At 37.7% G+C, this 18,438-nt stretch overlaps 1 protein-coding gene across 1 annotated transcript in view; it reads left to right on the top strand.

Moving 5' to 3' along the window:
* Positions 1 to 18,438, top strand: part of GRIP1 (glutamate receptor interacting protein 1) — a 409,502-nt gene that overhangs the window by 294,926 nt on the left and 96,138 nt on the right. Inside the window, exon 7 of the mRNA XM_058189644.1 lies at positions 1,117 to 1,262. Coding sequence (XP_058045627.1) covers positions 1,117 to 1,262 — 146 coding nt within the window. The remainder of the gene's footprint in view (positions 1 to 1,116; positions 1,263 to 18,438) is intronic.

Here is an 18,438-nt window from a genome sequence, read left to right as displayed (position 1 = left end):
TTTTTTTTCCTTTTTGAGAAAAACAGTCCTTTAATTTTATTTTATTTTTTAAAAAACATACATTAGGAATGGCTTAATACCTTATGAACATCTATTCATAGTATCATTAATTCTATCTGTATGTCCTCCAAAACAACATTTTGGCGCAAAGCATCAGTGTGAGTGAGGGGGTGATCAGCAGAGATGCCTGTTTCTATCTGCCATACAGTTGCAGAAGTACAAGCTAGTTATTGATGAGGAAAATCTTGTAGCTTTTTCTCCCCACCTCCTTGTTTGTTGATAGCTTATCACTTGCTATATTTTGTTATTGTCTCCAGCTGCACATGCTTTTTTCATGGATGGAAAGATAACAGTAATTCTTCTATAGAACTGAATGCATTTTATATGAATCCCAGAAAAGAAAGATTATTCCAATATCTGTCATGCTGAATAAGAAAAAAAACAAAATCTTTTGTAAGAGAATAAAAGAATGATCTTCAAACTTGCACATTTTTAAATGGAAAGTATGAGCAACTACAATTTCTAAAGACTATTTTCATAGCTGGCAGACACATAATAAGATTCAAAAGACAAATCTACATTTTCCATCATTTCCAGTGCAGTACAAAAAAACTTTCTACAATGCTGGTAGTCCTTATTTAATGACCACAATTGGGACCGGCAAATGGTCACTAAGTGCTTTTTGCTCAAGGTACTCAAATAAACTCTCTTTCGAGCTTGAAACATTGCCCCTGTCTGCAAGATAATTTATTTCTTGTCCCAAAGATGCTTCTTCAAAAGGCAACTAGACTTTCTGGTTTTTCTTTGAAGACATTTTGCTTCCCATCCAAGAAACTCCTTCAGCTGAGTTGCCTCTTGAAAAAGCATCTTTGGGACAACCATGACCTGAATGACTGAGGATCTCCATAAATCTATCTCATAATTAAACTAGGGCAATCTGAAAAATGTTATGCTCAAATTTTTGAAATGAAATATTTTATATGCAAACCCATAATAAATTTTAAGAGAATAGCCAGTTGTGTTGGATGTTGGGAAAGAATACTAGAAAATCTAGATATTTTCTAACAGTTTTCTAAGAAACATTCTATTAAATGAATAATGACTATTCTTTTTCAGAGAGGGTACTATCAAGCCTGGAGACAGGTTGCTCAGCGTTGATGGAATTCGGCTTGTTGGAACTTCACACAATGAAGCCATGTGTATTCTCAAACAGTGTGGTCAAGAAGCAACTCTGCTAATAGAATATGATGTCTCAGTTATGGGTATGTTGAAATCCGGAGATTTCGTTCTGGAAACCATCCATTACATTTTATAGTCCATCTTTTAGAAGCTATTCAAACATGTTTATTATTCTGTTCCTCTATTAGCACAGAAATTTCCTTAATGCTAAATCTCATTAATTTCTCTAGGTTCATTGAAGTCTGATTATTTTATGACTTACTAGATTGAAAGAGTTAGAGTTAGGGTGAAATCAGATGAAATGAAATCAGAGTGGTAACATTCATTAATTCATGTGAAGCGTTTTTTTCATTTAATGAAAATAAGGATTTGCATATATTTTTGTTCGTTCATTAAAATGGTCAATACAAATCCTTCAGTGTGTTTGGTGATAGAAAATGATAGAAATTATAAACAGCATTGATCCTGAAATTAAACTTTGTGGTAGAAACCCTCCTTCCCCAAAAGGTTAAAGAAGAAATTTTAAAATATATATTTATTGTGCTGGAATGACAAAGTCCTCCACATATATCACATAAATTGGTTAAGAATATTGTGATTTGCTAGTACGTTTAGAAACTTTACAAAAGGTGATATGACTTTCTAAGCTTATGTGATATATAACATGACAATTTAATTTGTCTAAATAGAGAATAGTATGAAAATCTTACTCTTAGTTTAATAGCCAACATAAGTTACATAAAATAGCATGAACTTTAAATGCTTATATATTTACATCGGGGGTCTGTGTATTGTATAACTTCCTACAAGACCTTCTACAGAAATTCTAATTGCGTTTTCTTATCAGTAGCAAATTTAAATTCTTTACTTCAGTAAAGCATTTGATAAAGTAGACCATAACCTACTACTAGATAAAGTAGAAAAATGTGGGTTAGACAGCACCACCACCAGATGGATTCGTAACTGGCTGACCAACCGCACTCAACGTGTAGTCCTCAACGGAACTACATCCACATGGAGGGAAGTATGCAGTGGAGTACCCCAAGGCTCTGTTTTAGGCCCAGTACTCTTCAACATCTTCATCAATGACTTGGACGAGGGGATAGATGGGGAACTCATCAAATTTGCAGATGACACCAAGCTGGCAGGAATAGCCAACACTCCAGAAGATAGGCTCAAGTTACAGAAAGATCTTGACAGACTTGAACATTGGGCGCTATCTAACAAAATGAAATTCAACAGTGAAAAAAGTAAGGTTCTACATTTAGGCCAAAAAACCAAAATGCACCAGTACCGTATATGTGGTACCTTGCTCAATAGTAGTACCTGTGAGAGGGATCTTGGAGTCCTAGTGGATAACCATTTAGATATGAGCCAGCAGTGTGCAGCAGCTGTTAAAAAAGCCAACACAGTTCTGGGCTGCATAAACAGAGGGATAGAATCAAGATCACGTGAAGTGTTAATGCCACTTTATAATGCCTTGGTAAGGCCACACTTGGAATATTGCATCCAGTTTTGGTCGCCACGATGTAAAAAAGATGTTGAGACTCTAGAAAGAGTGCAGAGAAGAGCAACAAAGATGATTAGGGGACTGGAGGATAAAACATATGAAGAACGGTTGCAGGAACTGGGTATGTCTAGTTTAACAAAAAGAAGGACTAGGGGAGACATGATAGCTGTGTTCCAATATCTCAGGGGCTGCCACAAAGAAGAGGGAGTAAGGCTGTTCACCAAAGCACCTGAGGGTAGAACAAGAAGCAATGGGTGGAAACTGGTCAAAGAAAGAAGCAACTTAGAACTAAGGAGAAATTTCCTGACAGTTAGAACAATTAATAAGTGGAACGACTTGCCTTCAGAAGTTGTGAATGCTCCAACACTGGAAATTTTTAAGAAAATGTTGGATAACCATCTGACTGAGATGGTGTAGGGTTTCCTGCCTGGGCAGGGGGTTGGACTAGAAGGCCTCCAAGGTCCCTTCCAACTCTGATGTTATGTTATGTTATGTTAACTTCCAGAAAAGCAATGGCAGAATAAAATGGCTTCAATTTTAGTGGAGCCAATGATTGCAGTGGAAAGTGGAGCTGGTGCAGGTTTCTTCTTCAGATGTCTTGGGATTGCCCAGAATGCTTCTTACAGCTGCTCTCCATGATGGGACCATGAAATAGCAGTCCCTGGCAGTTTGTTGAGCTTTGGGAGTTGGGAAAGGCCAGCTTTGCTCAAGCTGCTGTTCGGAGCCTTTCAAAGGACACCGAGTGTGTATGTGGGTATATGCATAATGGTTATCTTTTGAGAGCTGAATGCAACGAAATTTCATTTTAATGTATGGTGATTAGTGTACATTTAAATAATAAAGTTCTATTCTTTTCTTTTCTTTCTATTCTATTCTGTTCTGTTCTTTCTAGTTCACCTACTTCCCCTCTTAATTACTTTTATTGGAAATGGCTTGTAAATTGCTTTTTGGACATTAAGAATCTCCAGAAGGTCAAGCCTTATTATACTAGGTGATTTTATTCCAATCTGCAGCTAAAGAAGATTTGTGTAACTTTAAAACTTAAAGAAAAACTTTTTTTACTTGGAAATAAACAGCAAAAGGTTGATTAGAATACAGATTTTTGCAAGTTTTTGAATGAACTAAAGGGCAAGAACTAGACTTTTAAAAGGTTTTAAGGATAGTTCTGTAATTTGTTTAAAAATTTCTTTAACATATATGAAGATTTGTTCTAAGTGTAAGAAATCTCTGGGAAATTGTTCTGGGTAAGAGAAAAAACATAAGAAGTGACATTTGAAGGTTGGCTACCAAAGACAACCAGAAAGAAATAAAGATTATAATAAAAGGAGAAATCCCATCAATACAGAATGGAGAAAAATGTTTTAACTGATTTTAAGAATATTTGGCAACAATGTCCCCAGAACTTACTCTTAGACTGATACAATAAAAATGGATTTAAGAAGAGATAGAAGAAGACATAAATGAATATCAGGCTGTTTTGGATATGAATTTAAGATTGACAGGATACAAGAACAATATTGACAAAGATATTATGTAAGATCTAGAAATGAAAGAGCTTTAGCTCTTAATAATTAAAAGGAACACACAAATAATAAATGATAAGAGTACTTACATATGGGGATTTCAACTCAGAAAAGTGACTTGAACAAATTTCTTATTTTAGATTTACAAAAGAGATGTATTATACTTATAAAGGAATTCCTAAAAAATAGAAAATAGAGAAGAAATCACATTTTGAGACATTACCTAAAAGGCATAACCAAGATCTTTAAAACTAAAATTAAGGTTTATAAAGTTGAGTTATTTGATCAAAGTTAATGTGCATGATTCTCTTTTCTAACAGCTTTTAATAGGTTTTTCTTGATTAGGCCTGAATAGGCTTTAAGGTTTTGTTTATAGATATGAGATAAGATATGGGAATGGTGGTGGTATTCAGCCAGTTCTATCCAGCAGATAGATTGGTTTGGTTTGGCAGAGGCAGCTGCCCACCCGCCCAGACATCATCACATCCCATTTTTGACACTCTGTGCATGCGCAGAAGGTCCTACGCATGTGCGGAGGTATCACACGCGAGCTCACATTTGCGAACCAATAGCAAAGGAAGACGAATACCACCCCTGTATGGAAAGAAGATTTTTTTTCCTTGTATTTTTAGAGAAAAGGATGTAAAGGAAAGAAATATGAAATAGATTTACTTGTTTAAAGTTTGTATGTGTGTTTCTGGTAATTCTTAATTAACTTTTGCTGATTATGATTGAAAAATGAGGCTTAATTACTTGCCAATAAATAAAAGATGAGATATGGAATGAAGAGATTTCTGGTTGAAATATTAAAGAAGATTTTGAGTTATTGAAAATTTGTACTTGTCTTGATGAAGGCGGAAGTAATTTCTTTCTATATTTTTTGTTTTCTTCCTTTTTTATGTATATTTTTCCTTTTCCTCTCCTTTGTTTTTTCTTTTTCTTTTTTCCTCTTTTTTATATTAGTTTATATTAAGTTTACATCCTTGTATATTTGTGCTTCAGTAAAAAAATATGACTAAGCATTCCCTTTAGGAAGAGGAAATTTATGAGATAGGTTAATTGATTTTCTGAGATAATCACTATGGGGTGTTTTTTTTTAACTGTGATATATTTAATTGAAGCTGATTATTCTAGACAGCAATTTTGCTTTTACTAGATAAAATTTTAAGTAGGAGAATTGTAAAGATCTAAGAATATTGATCAATGACTAGTTATATATGTTTAATCATAAATGTGGATTAAATATTGGAATATTTTGACATACAGCTGTAACCTGTAACCTAAATGATAAAAATAACTTATGATTATTCAGTGCTGCATTCCAATTTTATTCTGTATGACACATTTTATTAGTTTCAGTCTAGAGCATCTACAACGGGAGTAACCAGCATCAAAATAGTAGGGGGACTAGAGATCAAACCCCTTCCTCATTTTGTGTACATGTGTGTGATGTGTGCAATGCATGTGGAAAAGGAGAGGGGGTTCAATTATTCAACCAACCCCATCAATCCTCCTCCATCCTGGTTTTAATGAACTAACTTTAAAAAACCTAGGAATTCAGTGATTATGTTTTGACACTCCATGTGATATGTTATTGCCATTCTTATAATCTCCAAACAGAAAAAGAAGCTATAAAAAAGAAAAGGTAATGCTCATAATTCATTTACTGGTAAACTTTATCTTTCAAATCCTCCCCAAAAAAATATAACAAAATTTGGTTTGGATACTACAACTTTGAAATGGCTCTAACAAATCCAAATGACATTTCTTTCTAGCACTTTGGAAACAATGGTCTCATTAAAATTACTTGCATAAACATAGCTATCTCTAGGAGGCCTCATTAAAATCAGTTGCATAAACATCGGCATCTCTAGGGGAGAGGCTAAAGTGAAATTTAATTATTAACAAACAAATACTGATAAAGTTTCATTATCTGAATTAACAAGAGAGAAGAAAAGTTCATATTGTTCTGAAAACTATTCATGTTAAACATTTATGTAAATGTAAATAAATAAATAAATGTTCAAATATTTTTTATTTCTCTGAGTAGTGAAAGTTCAGGGACAATAGTAAGGGTCTTAGTTTTATCAGATGAAATGTCATGGCAGATTTCATGGCCATCGTCTGATAATCTCATCTCAATTTAACAAAACTACATATCCTTGATTTGCCTTTGCATGAAGAACTTCTCTTTTCTTCATCACACTCTTTGATAACCAAAACTATCTTATTTGGCACAAATATAACCCCCCAGGAAACTGTAATTATCATCTCTGGTCTCCCTTAGACATGAAAGCTGACTGGGTGACAATCACTCTTTCTTCGTCCAACTCACAGCATTGTTGTTGTGGAGTAAATAAGAAGCCAAGATATTATGTATGCTTGTGGCCTTGACTATCTGTCTATCTAGGCAGAAAGTAATAATAATAATAACTAAATAACCTATGATCCGTTAGGTCATGGTTTAAGAGATATTTTCTTACTTAAGTTGAGAATCATAATGACCAAAAAAATAGTGGGACCAGGAGTGACTTCTGACTGTAGGAAACTGGCAGTGGGCATCAGAAATCTTCACACCCTCCCTGTTCCTTCCAATAATTCAGCAATCTCATGCTGAATTCCATCATTGTGAGATATACTAATTTCAGTTCTATGCTGTCTTAAAGATCCATGAAATAAATTTGATTTGCTGGTTTATTAAATGTCCAATGATAGATTTGCCCTTCAGTAATCACTGAATGGTTCCATGTTTACCATTACCATCAGTTAATTTGATTAATCCATTTATGCTGATGTACTTCATATATTTTGTGAGAAATAATTTTACAATTTGGAAAGTGTGAAGTTCTGAATCAAGTTTGAGGTTTGAGTCTAAATTAAAATTGTGTCTGTATGGTCCCAATTCCAACCCCCCCCCCAACAATGATCTCATCAGGATCAGACTTCTAATAGTATAATTTTCAGATAAGTGTATTGGAATAGAAATTAATTATGTATTCATTTATCATTTTTAAATATCTCATGGATTGTGAGTCTGAGCAGTTTAAAATAGCAACATAATAAAACAACAACAAAAACAATAATATATAATTGAAAACACAAGAAGTGAGCATCAGATCTATTGATTTGTTTAGAATAGAATACAATAATATTGTATTCTATTCTAAGCCTCTGTGGCTCAGACTGCTAATGCAGTCTGTTATTAACAGCAGCTGCTTGCAATTACTGCAGGTTCTAGTCCCACCAGGCCCAAGGTTGACTCAGCCTTCCATCCTTTATAAGGTAGGTAAAATGAGGACCCAGATTGTTGGGGGCAATAAGTTGACTTTGTATATAAATATATAAATAGGATGAAGACTATTGCTAACATAGTGTAAGCCGCCCTGAGTCTTCGGAGAAGGGCGGGATATAAATGCAAATAAAAAAAAAAGATAAGATAGGACAGGACAGGACTAGGACTAGGACTAGGACTAGGACTAGGACTAGGACTAGGACTAGGACTAGGAATAGGAATAGGAATAGGAATAGGAATAGGAATAGGAATAGGAATAGGAATAGGAATAGGACAGAATTGCAGAGTTGGAAGGGACCTTGGAGGTTTTCTAGGCCAATCCCCTGCTCAGGCAGGTAACCCCATACCACTTCAAACAAATGGTTATCTAACATCTTCTTGAAAACTTCCAGTGTTGGAGCATTCACAACTTCTGGAAGCAAGTTGTTCCTCTGATTAATTGTTCTAACTGTCAGGAAATTTCTTCTTAGTTTTAGGTTCCATCTCTCCTTGACTAGTTTCCATCCATTGCTTCTTATCCTGCCCTCAGATGTTTTGGAAAATAGCTTGACTCCCTCTTCTTTGTGGCAGTCCCTGAGATATTGGAACAATGCTATTATGTCACCCCTAGTCCTTCTTTTCATTAAACTAGATATACCTAATTTTAACAATAGTTCCTTATACGTTTTAGCCTCCAGTCCCCTAATCATCTTTGCTGCTCTTCTTTGCGCTCTTTCTAGAGTCTTAACATATTTTTTATCTCATGGCGACCAAAACGATGCAGTATTTTTGGCAACTGCAACACACTGCTGGCTCATATTTAAGTGATTGTCTTGGAGTCCTAAAGATCCCTCTCACAATTACTACTATTGAGCCAGGAACCACCTATACTGTCCTGTGCATTTGTTTTTCTTGCCTAAATGTAGAACCTTATTTTTCCACTATTGAATTTCATTTTATTAGATAGCGCCCAATGTTCAAGTGTGTCAAAATCCTTCTGTATCTTAATTCTATCTTCTGGAATGTTGGTTATTCCTGCCAGCTTGGTGTCATCTGCAAATTTGATGAGTTCCCCATCTATCCCCTCATCCAAGTCATTCATAAAGATGTTGAAGAGTACTGAATCTAAAATAGAGCCTTGGGATACCCCACTGCATACTTCTCTCCATATAGATGCAGTTCTATTGAGGACTACACGTTGAGTGTGGTTGGTCAGCCAGTTATGTATCCTTCTAGTGATGATGCTGTTTAACCCACATTTTTCTATCTTATCAAATAGTAGGTTGTGGTCTACTTTATCAAATGCCTTACTGAAGTCCAAGTAAATGATAACAACAACATTCCTCTGGTCCACTAATTTTGTCACTTTGTCAAAGAATGCAGTAAGATTTGTCTGGCATCATCTGTTTTTGACAAACCCATGTTGGCTTTTGGTTATGACTTTGTTTGCCTCTAGATGTTCACTGATTCATTGTTTATCTTTTCCAGAATCTTTTTTCCTCCAGGTATTGAGGTCAGGCTGATAGGTCTGTAGTTTCCTACATCTATTTTTCCCCCTTTTTGAAGATGGGAACTATATTAGCTCTTTTCCAGTCCTCTGATAGTTCCCTAGTGCTCCAGGATCTTGGAAGAATGTAGTTCAATGGTTTGGAGATCATGTCTGCCAGTTCTGGTCCTGGTGATTTGAACTCATCTAGGATGGACAGGCGCTCACTTACCATTTTCTTCCCTATTTTAACTTGTGTTCTAATCTGTTTTTTACGGTGCTGTTTTTGATAGGTTGGACTGTTTTTTCCCTTTGTGTAAAGACAGATGCAAAAAACTAGTTAAGTAGTCTGTCTGCTTTCTCCCTGTTGCTTGTCACCTTCTTGCCACTTTCTCCCAGCAATGGACCAATTATTTCCTTGACTTTTTTCTTGTTTTTTACATATTGAAAGAAGCTTTCGTTGCTGTTGTGTCTGAGTTTTGTTGCAAGGCTTAGTTCATTTTCAACTTTACCTTTTCTCACTTCATCTTTGCAAGGTCAGATTGTTTGCTGATATTTTGTGTTTGTTATGTGCACCTCTTTCCACTTTCGATATTTGCCCTTTTTGTCTTTCAATTTATCAGAGAGTTCTTTATTCAGCCATGCTGGTTTCTTTTGAGAGCTGTTATTTTTCTTCTTCATTGGTATTTTGCTAGACTGGGCTTTTATAATTTCACTTTTCAAAATTTCCCAAGCTTCTTGAGTTGTTTTCCCCTTGAGGATTCTCATCCATGGAATCCTTCCCAAGTTCTCTCTAAGTTTATTGAAATTAGCTCTTAAAGTCCAAGACTCTAGTTGACTTTGTTCTATTGCTTATGATTGCATAATGTTCAATTCCAATATTGCATGATCACTTCCCTCCCCCCCCCAAGGTTCCTGTAGCTTCAACACCTTCTCTCATTTCTTCTCTGTTAATGAGAATTAAGTCCAATATGACTGATCCCTAATTCCCTTCCCTACATTTTGAGAGACAAAGTTATTTACTAGGTTTGTCAGGAACCTGTTTTACCTTCCGCTTCGTGCAGAGTTTTTCTCCCAGTTGATGTCAGGATAGTTAAATTCCCCCCTTACCATTGTGATGTGCTTCCTACATATCTTAGTTAACTGACTAGCAAACAGTTCATCTATTTTCTCTGTTTGGTTGGGTGGCCTACAGTATACACATATGACAGTGTCATTCTTCCCCCTTTTATATTGATCCACATTCATTCAAGACAGTTTTCATCATTGTTGTGCCCTATTTCTGTAGATATGTAGTTATTTTTTATATATAGTGCAACTCCCCATCTCCTCTTTTATTTGGCCTGTTTCTTTTAAATAATTTAAATCCCTCTAGCTGTATATTACATTTGTGGGTTTCATCCCATCAAGTTTCTATAATGGCAGCAATGTCATATCTGCCCTCATTTATTTGAATTTCTAATTCACCCTGTTTATTCCTCATATTCTGTGCATTGGTGTACAGACATTTGAGTCCTTTTTGACTGACCCTGTGTTTACTTTCTATATCACTGCCCTGAGTCCTTCGGGAGAAGGGCGGTATAAAAATCTAAATAATAAATAAATAATAAAAATAACCTGTTTTGTGCCTGAGTTCCCCTACTTGGTAAGGACCACCTGTTTGATTAGTACACATGATATGGCACTCACTATTAAAAGCTTGATTTTGCTTGACAGCAAGGTTGATATTCTTAGCTGCACAAACATTTACGTTACAAGCACTGATAATCCTATTCTTTTTAGATTGCTGGGGACAGAAATTTTCTGTATCAAATAACTCTCTGTCCCTATTGTTTAGTTTAAATATTTCGCCAGAAAATCTATGAATTTAAGGCCAAGTAATTCAGTCCCTTTCTTTGATCGATACAAACCATTTCTTTTGTACAGTTTTTCATTGGACCAGCTGCAGACATCATGACTAATATAACCAAAGACTTTCCCTTTACACTATTCCTTTAGCCACACACTGAACTCTACTATGCACTCGCCTTTTCCTTTTTGTTCCTTATATACAGTAAAACCTCTGATAAAGTAAGCCTACAGCCTAGTCTACTAAGATCCTGCCACAAGTTCTGCAAATCATTCTGCACACAGTACATCTTTTTGGGACAGATCATGTACAACAGCATCAACATTGCAGTCCTTACTGTCATTCCTAACAATCTTAAAAATATGCCTCCTCTATTTGCTAGCAGTAGCACCTGACGGACACCTGACCTTTCAAAACCTCCACAACCTTTCTTAAATTGACATCCCTTACAATTGAATCACCAACCAGAAGGTGGCTTCTTTAGCCCCCAAATTAGGAAAATTTTATTCAGCTCTTGGATCAAAAAAAAAAGAGAGAGGTGTAGTAGTATATATACAAAGGATTGGCTACAACCAAGACAAATTTATGCAGATGAGGAAGGGAGAATTTTATTAATTGAAGTAATAATAAGACAAAAATGAATTTTATTGGCAGTTATCTATGCACCGAATACTAAACAGGAGGAGATTTATTATAAATTACATGGGAAAATAGTAAAATTAGAACCAGAAAATATTTGCTTATTAGGAGATTTCAATGAGGTCGTGGATCCAAAAAAAGACTATACATCTTGGGTATGGGGGGGGAAATAGGAAGAAAAGGAAAACACTACCGATCACTTTTTTGATATGATGCAAGAGCTGAATCTAAAAGATGTTTGGAGAGAATTAAATCCACAAAAAAAAAACCAGTATTCTTTTTTCTCTAATGCACATGGTTCAGGATAGACATGGTATGGATGGATCTGGAATTAAGCAAAAATATAGGGGAGGTAGATATAACACCAAATACATGGGCAGACCATAACCCACTGATATTGAAATGGAAGGGAAGAGTAAAAATGAGAGGGAAGTGAACCATGAACCAGGTGGTGATAAAAGAGAAAAAGTATGTACAATGGATGAAGAAAGAATTGGATTTTTTTTCTAAAGGACAACCTAAATGAAAATACAACCCTATAGAATCTTTGGGATATGACTAAAACCTACATTAGAGGCTTAACAATAGCATATGGGGTGAGGAGGAACAAAGAAAAAAAAGAAACAACAATTATAGCTACAGGAAAAACTTGAGGAATTGGAACGTAAGATATAGGAAGCCCCAAATGAGAAAATTAGAGAAGGAAAAGATTTGATCAAACATAAAATAAACCTGATTTTTCCAGGAAGGAATGGCCCAAAAACTCAGAGCGATGAAACAGCTATATTTTGAATATGCTAAAAATACGAAAAATAAATAAAATAAATAAAGCCAGGGAGATGGCTGGCCTATAAATTGAAAAAAGACAAAGAAAAAGGGCTAATAACACAACTACAGGATGAAGAGGGGAACATACACCATCAGATGGGGGACAAAAAGAGAATAGCCCAAAACTTCTTTGGAACTCTTTATCAACAGTAGAGAATAGAGGAAGATAACATTAAGCAATATTTAAAGGATAAAAATCTCCCCATAATATCGGACGAAATAAAAGCAATGCTAAATGACAAAATTATGATGATGGAGATAAAGGTGGCAATTCAAAAGCAAAAAAATAACAAAACCCCAGGACCAGATGGTATCCCCTCAGAATTCTACAAATAAATACAAAAACCTTTGGAAACGCTACTACATCATTTACAATGATGCTCTAGAACAGGCAAAACTACCAAAGACATGGATGGAGGCATTGATAACACTTATCCCAAAAGATGATACAAATATTCAACAAACTAAGAACTATAGGCCAATCTCGCTACTAAATGTTGATTGCAAAATATTCATGACAATAATGGCTGAAAGAGCCAAAAAAAAAATACTAAACGGCCGTCTCCAGGAGAGCTTTCCACCAGGTTCGCCTGGTGCGCCAGTTGCGCCCCTTTCTAGACCGGGATGCCTTGTGCACAGTCACTCACGCCCTTGTGACGTCTCGTCTGGATTACTGCAATGCTCTCTACATGGGGCTCCCCTTGAGGGGCATCCGGAGGCTTCAGTTAGTCCAGAATGCAGCTGCGCGGGTGATGGAGCCCCTCGTGGCTCCCGCGTGACACCTATCCTGCGCAGGCTGCACTGGCTACCTGTGGCCTTCCGGGTGCGCTTCAAGGTGTTGGTGAACGTCTTCAAAGCGCTCCATGGCATAGGGCCGGGCTATTTACGGGACCGCCTGCTGCTACCGAATACCTCTCACCGACCCGTGCGCTCTCACAGAGAGGGACTCCTCAGGGTGCCATCGGCGCGACAGTGTCGTCTGGCGACGCCCAGGGGAAGGGCCTTCTCTGTGGGGGCTCCCGCCCTCTGGAACGAACTCCCCCCAGGACTCCGTCAACTTCCGGACCTCCGAACCTTTCGTCGCGAGCTTAAAACTCACTTATTCATCTGCGCTGGACTGGGTTAGTTTTAAATTTATGGGTTTTTAATGGGTTTTTATTCTAAATTTTTAATTTTGGCCAATTTAATAAGTTTTTTAATTGTATTTTAATCGTATTTATATTGTATTATTGTGTATTTTTTATCTGGCTGTGAACCGCCCTGAGTCCTTCGGGAGAAGGGCGGTATAAAAATTTAAATAATAATAATAATAATAATAATAATAATAATAATAATAATAATAATAATAATAATAATAATAATAATAATAATAATAATAATAATAAATGAAATTATTTATTCAGACCAAAATGGATTTTTGCCTAATAGACACATAAAGAATAGTAAACAGATTATTATAAACTCATTAGAATATTATGAAGCACATCCAGAAAAGCAGCTGGCATTAATGTTTATAGATACCCAAAAAGCATTTGATAATTTAAATTGGAATTTTCTTATTAATCATCTAAAATTTATGAACTTTGGGGGAAAAATTTATGGGCATGATTAGATAATTCGAATCAATCAGCAAAAATAATAATAAATGGGGAAACAATGGAGAAGATTATTATAACTAAAGGGATAAGACAGGAATGTCCTCTGTCCCCCCTTTTATTTATACTATCATTGGAAGTATTACTGATACAAATTAGACAAAATCAAACAATAAAAGGACTGAAAATCAAGCAGGAAGAATACAAAGTTCAAGCTTTCACGGACGATCTGTTTTTTTTATAGAAGACCCCTTGGAGATGGGAACCATTCTAGTGCAGGAAATTGAAGAATTTGGTAAAGTGGCAGGGCTCAAAATAAATAAAGAAAAAACCAAAATACTGACTAAGAAATTAACAAAAAGGCAAAATGAGGAATTGAAAGAGAAATTGGGGATCCAAATTGTTAAAAAAGTGAAGTACTTCGGAATTTGGCTAACGGCCAAATGCTCCACGATAAAAGAGGACAATTATGACAAATTGGTACAAGAGTTACAAAAGGATTTAAATAATTGGGCCAAACTACAAATAACTTTGATTGGTAGAATCGCTACAATAAAGATGAACGTATTACCCAAATTGTTATATCTTTTCCAAACAATACCAATAAGATTGGGAAAAACATTATTTGAACAATTAAATAAAATAATAGGTAAATTTATTTGGTTGAAAAAAATAAGCCCGAATAAAGTTTAAACTTTTACAGGACTCTAGAACCAGAGGAGGCTTCGGCCTCCCTGATTGGGAATTATACTATCAAACGGCAGCAGTAATGTGGCTTAAAGATTGGGTCCAATTAAATAACAAGGAGGTATTAACTCTAGAGGGTCACAATCTCCAATTGGGATGGCATGTGTTCCTGTGGGAAGGAAAAAATAAAAGCATACATACTTCCAGAGACATCTAGTGTGGAATGCTTTGATAAATATTTGGGACAAAATTAATAAATATTATATGAAAGTTCCAATTTGGATATCAACAATGGAGTTAATAATTTATCCAAATGTATTAGACATGAACAAAGTGGTAAGGTATTCAGAATTATTAGATGAATAAGAAAATTTAAAATCGGAGCAAGATTTAAAAAATCAAGGAATAAATATTGACTGTGGCCATACCTGCAAGTTAGAACAAAATATAAAAAAGATCAAGAACAATATGGCATTTATGGAGATCAATTGGAACTTATTAGGAACGGGAAAAATGATTACTAAAATATATTATTAAGATTTAAAATGGAAGAAGAAAATGTGAAGGAGACAATGATTAGTTGGGCGAGAAATTTTGGACATAGTATTCAATTAGATCATTGGGATAAATTATGGGAGAGAAACTACAAACTAATGATGTCAGCTGCTTATAAGGAGAACCTTTATAAAATGTTCTATTGCTGGCACTTACCACCAGCCAGATTGGCCAAGATATTCTCAAACCGATCCCCTGAGTGCTGGAGATGTGGCTACAAGCAGGGAACATTCTACCACATGTGGTGGACCTGCCCCAAGGCCAGAAAGTATTGGTGTAAGATAAGAAAGTGGCTTGAACAGAGGATAGAGTTGAAGCCGGAATTGTTTCTCTTGGGTATTTTTGATGGGAAAATGGGGAAAGAATTACAATACATAACGTTATATATATTAACGGCAAGTAGAATTGCTTTAGCACAGAATTGGAAAATTTATGAATGTGCAGAAATGGATAGATTGTCTATGGAAATGAAGGAGAGGGAAGAATCTGAGTACTATCAAATTTGGAATAGATGGTATTCCTGGCTCAAGAGTAGACGTAAAACCTAAGGTATAAGTCATAAAAACTATAATATATAGAATGTAAAATTTATAAGAAATATATGATATTGATTTGTGAGTATTATTGTGAATATTATTATAATTTAAATAAGGATATAACATAGGATAGTGATGTATATAAATAGAATTTTTGTAAATATGATTGTTATGAAAGATATAGGTATCGATATGGAAAAGCTGCATAAGTGTAAATACGTATGTGTTTTATGTTTTAAATGTTGGAAAATCCAATAAATACTATTTTTTTTTTTAAAAAAAGGTGGCTTCTCTTTTTAGATTCCTTGCTCTTCTTGCATGACTGATGTGTAATACCTGATTCACACTTTCTCCAGTCCAAAACAAGTTCTTTGTCTCAAACCACAAACTCCTGCTCATTTGAATTATCATCGTCATTATAACCAGCTTGACCTGCCACCTTGGTATCCCTATTAAGGTCAGCAAGGGCACTGTATCTGTTATGCAGGGACACAAAGAAAGCTTTGTGTTTGTAGTTCACAGTTCTCACCTTGCCAAATGCCATGGTTGTCCATACTGCCCTTCTCCTGCAGGATCTTTGTGGTAGAGGAAGCTGATAGGGGGGCAGCTCAACAGAACAGAATAGCTGAGCTGGACACCCGATATCTGCCTGAAGAGCACAGACTAGAGATACTAGATAAGCAATCTGTCCATATAGATTAGTAATTTGCTTACAAATAGGACAGCATCCATTTTTATGATGATCTGAATCAGCTATGGATCTTTAAAGTACTTAGTGGAAGTGGTCTATTGAATATTTGTCAAGTATAGTATATAGATATAACTATTATTATTATTATTATTATTTATTAAATTTGTATACCGCCCTTCTCCCGAAGGACTCAGGGCGGTTCACAGCCAAGTAAAATAGACAATATATAAATACAATTTAAAATACACTTAAAAAACTTATTAAAATTGGCCATAATTAAAATTTAAAACTAAAACCCATTTAAAAACCCATAAATTTAAAACTAAGTCCAGCGCAGATAAATAGGTAAGTTTTAAGCTCGTGAAAGGTTCGGAGGTCCGGAAGTTGGCGAAGTCCTGGGGAGTCGTTCCAGAGGCGGGAGCCCCACAGAGAAGGCCCTTCCTGGGCGTCGCCAGGCGACACTGTCGCGCCGGCGGCACCCTGAGAGTCCCTCTCTGTGAGGCGCGGGTCGGTGAGAGGTATTCGGTAGCAGCAGGCGGTCCCGTAAATAGCCCGGCCCTATGCCATGGGCGCTTTAAAGGCGTTCACCAAAACCTTGAAGCGCACCGGAAGCCACAGGCAGCCAGTGCAGCCTGCGCAGGATAGGTGTCATTCGGGGCCCGAGGGCTCCCTCTATCACCAGCGCAGCTGCATTCTGGACTAACTGTAGCCTCCGGATGCCCCTCAAGGGAGCCCCATGTAGAGAGCATTGCAGTAATCCAGGCGAGGCGTCACAAGGCGTGGTGACCGTGCATAGGGCATCCCGGTCTAGAAAGGCGCAACTGGCGCACCAGGCGAACCTGGTGGAAAGCTCTCCTGGAGGCGGCCGTCAGGTGTTCATCAAAGACAGCCGTTCATCCAGGAGAACGCCCAATTGCGCACCCTCTCCATCGGGCCAATGACTCGCTCCCGACAGTCAGCCGTGGACTCAGCTGACTGTGCGGGATGCCGGCATCCACAGCCACTCTGTCTTGGAGGATTGAGCTTGAGCCTGTTTCTCCCCATCCAGACCCGTCGGCTTCCAAACACCGGGACAGCACTTGATAGCTTCATTGGGGTGGCCGGTGTGGGCACAGCTGAGTGTCATCAGCGTACAGCTGGTACCTCACACGAAACCACTGATGATCTCACCCAGCGGCTTCATATAGATGTTGAACAGAAGGCGAGAGGATCGACCCTGCGGCACCCACAAGTGAGGCGCGCGGGGTGACCTCTGCCCGTCAACACCGTCTGCGACGGTCGGAGAGATAGGAGGAGAACCACCGATAGCGGTGCCTCCACTCCCAATCCCCCAACCGGCGCAGCAGGATACCATGGTCGATGGTATCAAAAGCCGCTGAGAGGTCTAATAGGACCAGGGCAGAGGAACAACCCCTATCCCTGGCCCTCCAGAGATCATCCTGCTTGACCAAAGCCGTCTCAGTGCTGTAACCGGGCGGAAACCGGACTGGAGCAGGTCTAGATAGACAGTTTCCTCCAGGTGCAGGGGAAACTGATATGCCACCATACTCTCTACAACCTTCGCGCCAAGCGGGTTGGAGACCGGACGATAATTACCTAAAACAGCGGGTCAGGAAGGCTTCTTGAGGAGGGCCTCACCACCGCCTCTTTCAAGGCGGCGGAAAGACTCCCTCCAACAAGGAAGCACTCGTAATCCCTGGAGCCAGCCTCGTGTCACCTCCCGAGTGGCCAGCACCAGCCAGGAGGGGCACGGGTCCAGTAAACACGTGGTGGCATTCAGTCTACCCAGCAACCTGTCCATGTCCTCGGGAGTCACAGGGTCAAACTCATCCCAGACAACATCACCAAGACCGCCCTCGGACGCCCCATCCGAATCGCCACAATTTTGGTCCAGACCGTCCTTAAGCTGAACGATTTTATCGTATAGATAACCGTTAAACTCCTCAGCACGTCCTGCAGCGGGTCATCCCGCTCCCCTGGTGAAGGATGCGCGTCACCCGAAACAGGGCAGCTGGGCGGTTATCTGCCGACGCAATGAGGGAGGAGGCGTAGCAACGCCTCGCTTCCCTCAGTGCCACTAGGTAGGTCC

The sequence above is a fragment of the Ahaetulla prasina genome, chromosome 7 (genome assembly GCF_028640845.1).
Source record: "Ahaetulla prasina isolate Xishuangbanna chromosome 7, ASM2864084v1, whole genome shotgun sequence".
NCBI lineage: Eukaryota > Metazoa > Chordata > Lepidosauria > Squamata > Colubridae > Ahaetulla > Ahaetulla prasina.
This window is presented reverse-complemented; position numbering and strand designations above follow the sequence as displayed.